Here is a 3,742-nt window from a genome sequence, read left to right on the forward strand (position 1 = left end):
CGTACGCAAAGCAAGAGGACGACCTTGTAACAGCAAACGTGTATTAGTCATCTAGACGTTTTGAGCTCTTTATACAGCTTCACATATCGGCCGGTTTCTGCCATTATCACACTAACAATATCAATGCACCCGCGAACAGACGGTTTATAAAAGGAGCGGTACGATATTGCGCGCTAGTGGAAACGGGTAACACACATTTTATACGCATATCCGCACCCCCGAAAACCTTGGAGAACTCTTTCCCTTTCTAACCTGTAGGGGAGGGGGGGGGGGGCCATTCTCCAGAGGTACGCAAACGACTGCATAAATGCCTTTCGACACACACGGCATAGAGAAATACGTAGGTGGCCAACACCCCCTCCACACACACATGCGGTGAGGCCGTACATTCTTCACACTTCATGTGCGTCCGTTGCTAGCCACAACACCTTCAAAGTCCCTCTCTCGGGGTGCCCGCTGTGCACCGCAATCTTCCCCTGCTACAATGCGCCACTCCAGGTCTTCAACGCCAACACGTCGTGCACTCCGCATTCCATGGTGTCCGCAAGCGCCTACCACACTATTGTTCGATGATACATTTACCCGAGACCCCAGATATCGTCAGTCTCGTCCTTCCATTTAACAAGGGATGCCTCGCTGTCTTCGCGATCGCGTTGAACTCAACTCAGCGAATTCTTTGTGGTGCTCACGTGTATCCGGCGCGTTGAAGGACCACACGATTACAACGCTCGTCCATCCCCATTCCCCTACAGTAGATTCAACTGCTGGCATTTGTTCATCTGTCACTTCTTACCGACGTTCGTTTACTGCTGTTTCACAACGGACACATTGCCACGGCGCGCCAACAGTTTATTTGGGCTTCGCGAAGACGCCGTGTTGGCCATCTCCACATGATCTCGGGTCCTTTTTCCACTGAGTCTCCGCCCCCTTATTTCAACTTCCTGGTTCTCCTCCGCGAGCACCTGCGCCTACAGGATCGAATCCCACGCACTGCCACCGGCCACATTCTGTTCCTTCCTGCCACACAGCAACTGACCGCCGGCACCCATCTCTCTTCTTCCTGCACACAGAGCGCCGGAATCGCCTCCATGGCAACTACTTGCTGTTCCGGGATGGTAGTTTTTCCTGCGATTCTTCACCAGCGGCTATGCCTGCTCCATCAGCCTGCTGTTCCTCGACTTCTGGACATGTCCGTGGTGCTTCACCGCGTGCACGTACATGGGCCTCCGGACTTGCCAGAGACACGCGTTCATCACAAACGAGAGACCAGCCTCCTCGCCTGCGTCTGCGAAACTCAAACATCTGAGTGCCCTGTGGGATGTCTGCAGATGTCCGTTGCGGTGTTGCAACTGACTGGCAACAGCGACTGGACTGAAGCTGCGTTTGGCCGCAGCTTCATCTCGCCATGCATCCTGATCCTAAATCGAGTGCTCAATGGATGCCACAAACCACCTGTGGTCTCAAGTCACCCGACCCAGTTCCCCTTCTTCATTCACCGGACAGCCACGCCCATGCCGCTGCTCCATCAGTTTGCGGTGCCTCTCACCAGTCAACCTTTCGTGCTCCATTCCGTCCTTCTACAGCGGAAGCGAGGCGAGAAAGCGACAGATCGCCGCTGCTTCCCAAGGAGCGCAGGCTCAAACCGCATGCGGATACACTGCGTTTCCCTTGTTGCCACCTCCCGTGTCTCGCCGGTCCTTGGATACACAGGCATGGCTCCTCAGCTGAGGTGATGCTGAGGACTCTTCTCCCACGCCGTTCTCTAATTTTCCCCCTAATCATTTTTTGGTGCCTGCAGCTGCAGCTGCTCGAAGCGCTGCAGTAGCAAATTCATATGTTGTACTCCAACGTCCCTAGCTTGTCGGATGGACTCAGCCTCTTCCTGCGCACCGGCAAGCAGTCCACGTCGACGTTCAACTTCGTCCTTGAGCTGCTGTACCTCGGCGGAATCGCCTGGAACGTCTTCTTGGGCGGGAAGATCATCCTCAGCTCTCTGGGCATAATCGGCGAAGAAAGCCACTGCAGCTGCGGTCGAGTCTACAAACTCTTGTAACAGATTCACACGCTGCTCAGTCAGATCTAGTCCTTCCTTCACCTTTATCATGTTGGTTTCCTGGTCTGCTACCTTGGGCTCTGGTTCCGCTGCCGCGGACGGATCTTCCTGGCCTTCCGCCACCGTGGTGGTAGCGAACTGCATGAGGTTCTGCAACTGAAGGTGAAGCCTTTTGATATCATCTGTACTCGGAGCTCCGGGTCCCGGCGGCGAGCCGGTCACACCGGGGCCAGTCGCTCCTTCCTCAGTGTCTTCTGTCTCCGATTCCTTCAAAAGCTTCTCGAGCTCGCTCATGACTTTCTCCATCTTCTGCTCGAGCGCAGCACGCTGCTCCGGAGCAACTCCGTCTTCCTGTCCTTTCTCCACCGCTTCCGCCATAGAATACACTTCCAGCGCGAGGCGGCCGAGCCTAACGTTTGCCACCACCGCCGTGTGGTTACTTTCGAGTTCCTCCGCGAACTTATTGAGCGTGGCCGACAGTGTAACCAGCACGTTCGGTTGATTGAGCGACTTAATCACTTCCATGCGTGCCTGAGTGTTTCTGACCACAGTTTCCAGCGATCTCGCCTTCATTCGAAGCCTGAGGACGGTCTCCCGGCATTTCTGAACCTGCTGCAACAATCCCGACCGCACGCTTGCGACGCCATCAGGCAACCCACTGTCCTCGACGCCTGCCGCCGCCTCGCTCCGCTCCTCACCATCAGGCTTCGGCTCTTCCTCTCGTTCGTCGCGCTCTTCCTTCGGGCCGCTTTCAGTCTGTTCTGTCTGCTCTCCAGTCTGACCCGCCGCCGCTTCCTCCTTCAGCTTCTCAGGTTCTGCCTTCGGAATCTCCTCGGGTTCAGCTGCCGGAGCAGCGGGCGCAGCAGGCGCCTCCTTCTCCTCCGGTTTCTTAGGCTCCTTCTCGCCAACCTGCTCGGGATCAGCGGCAGGGTCTGCGGCCTCAGCAGGCACCGGATCCGCCTGTTCCTCGCCTGCTGTTGGTGACGCTGGACGCTCTTCCCCTTGCTGTTGTCTCCGACGCGATGCCCGTCGAGCAGCTGCCAGCGAGAAGGCGAGAAGCCCAAGTGCAACAGCCGAGGCCACCGCTCCGACGCGCGGGGATAGCGCATATTCTCCCGCTAACATCGCCGAAAAGTCCCGGACTAAATGCTGCCAACCTCGCACTGCATCACCCGCACCTTCGGCCGGCACTTCCATTTGCCGCTCGACCGACGCGTCCGGTTGGAAGTCGACGGAGGCATCAGGATCAATGCCGTGCATGCTTTCTGGTTTTTTTAGGAGCCCCTGGAGTGCCGTCGGCGAAGACACCTTGTCAACCCCCAAGAGAGACGAACGCAGACCGTAGACGGCCGCCGCTACCAGCACTGCGGCCACGAGTGCAGCCTGCTTGCGACGCCGTCTGGATTCCTCGGTTTCTTGTGCGATTTCTGCGCTCTTTTTCTTGGTGGCAGCCGAGTCGAATTGCTCGGCACCAGCGCGGGCAGCGACCGTCTGGACATCTGCTTTCTGGGAGGCGGGCGTTTTCTTGGGCGTGACGTAGCCCATCATTCCAGCTGCTGCAAGGGCGGAAATGAGGACCGCAGGCAACACATACCGGCTTTTTGACGCCATACGCTGGGTGGACACGGTGTACGAGACACTCGATCCGCGGGAACTGCGACCCTGTTGCTGTACGGCAGCCAAGCCGCG

General features: G+C 57.3%; 1 protein-coding gene across 1 annotated transcript; it reads right to left on the reverse strand.

Moving 5' to 3' along the window:
* Positions 1–1,774: 1,774 nt before the first annotated feature.
* On the reverse strand, positions 1,775–3,664 carry NCLIV_012210 (hypothetical protein; the record flags this gene model as incomplete). The annotated part of the gene is made up of 1 exon (XM_003880739.1): positions 1,775–3,664. One exon carries the CDS (start codon positions 3,662–3,664, stop codon positions 1,775–1,777), a length of 1,890 nt encoding a protein of 629 aa, XP_003880788.1.
* Positions 3,665–3,742: the final 78 nt, after the last annotated feature.

The sequence above is a fragment of the Neospora caninum genome, chromosome IV (assembly GCF_000208865.1).
Source record: "Neospora caninum Liverpool complete genome, chromosome IV".
NCBI classification, from domain to species: domain Eukaryota; phylum Apicomplexa; class Conoidasida; order Eucoccidiorida; family Sarcocystidae; genus Neospora; species Neospora caninum.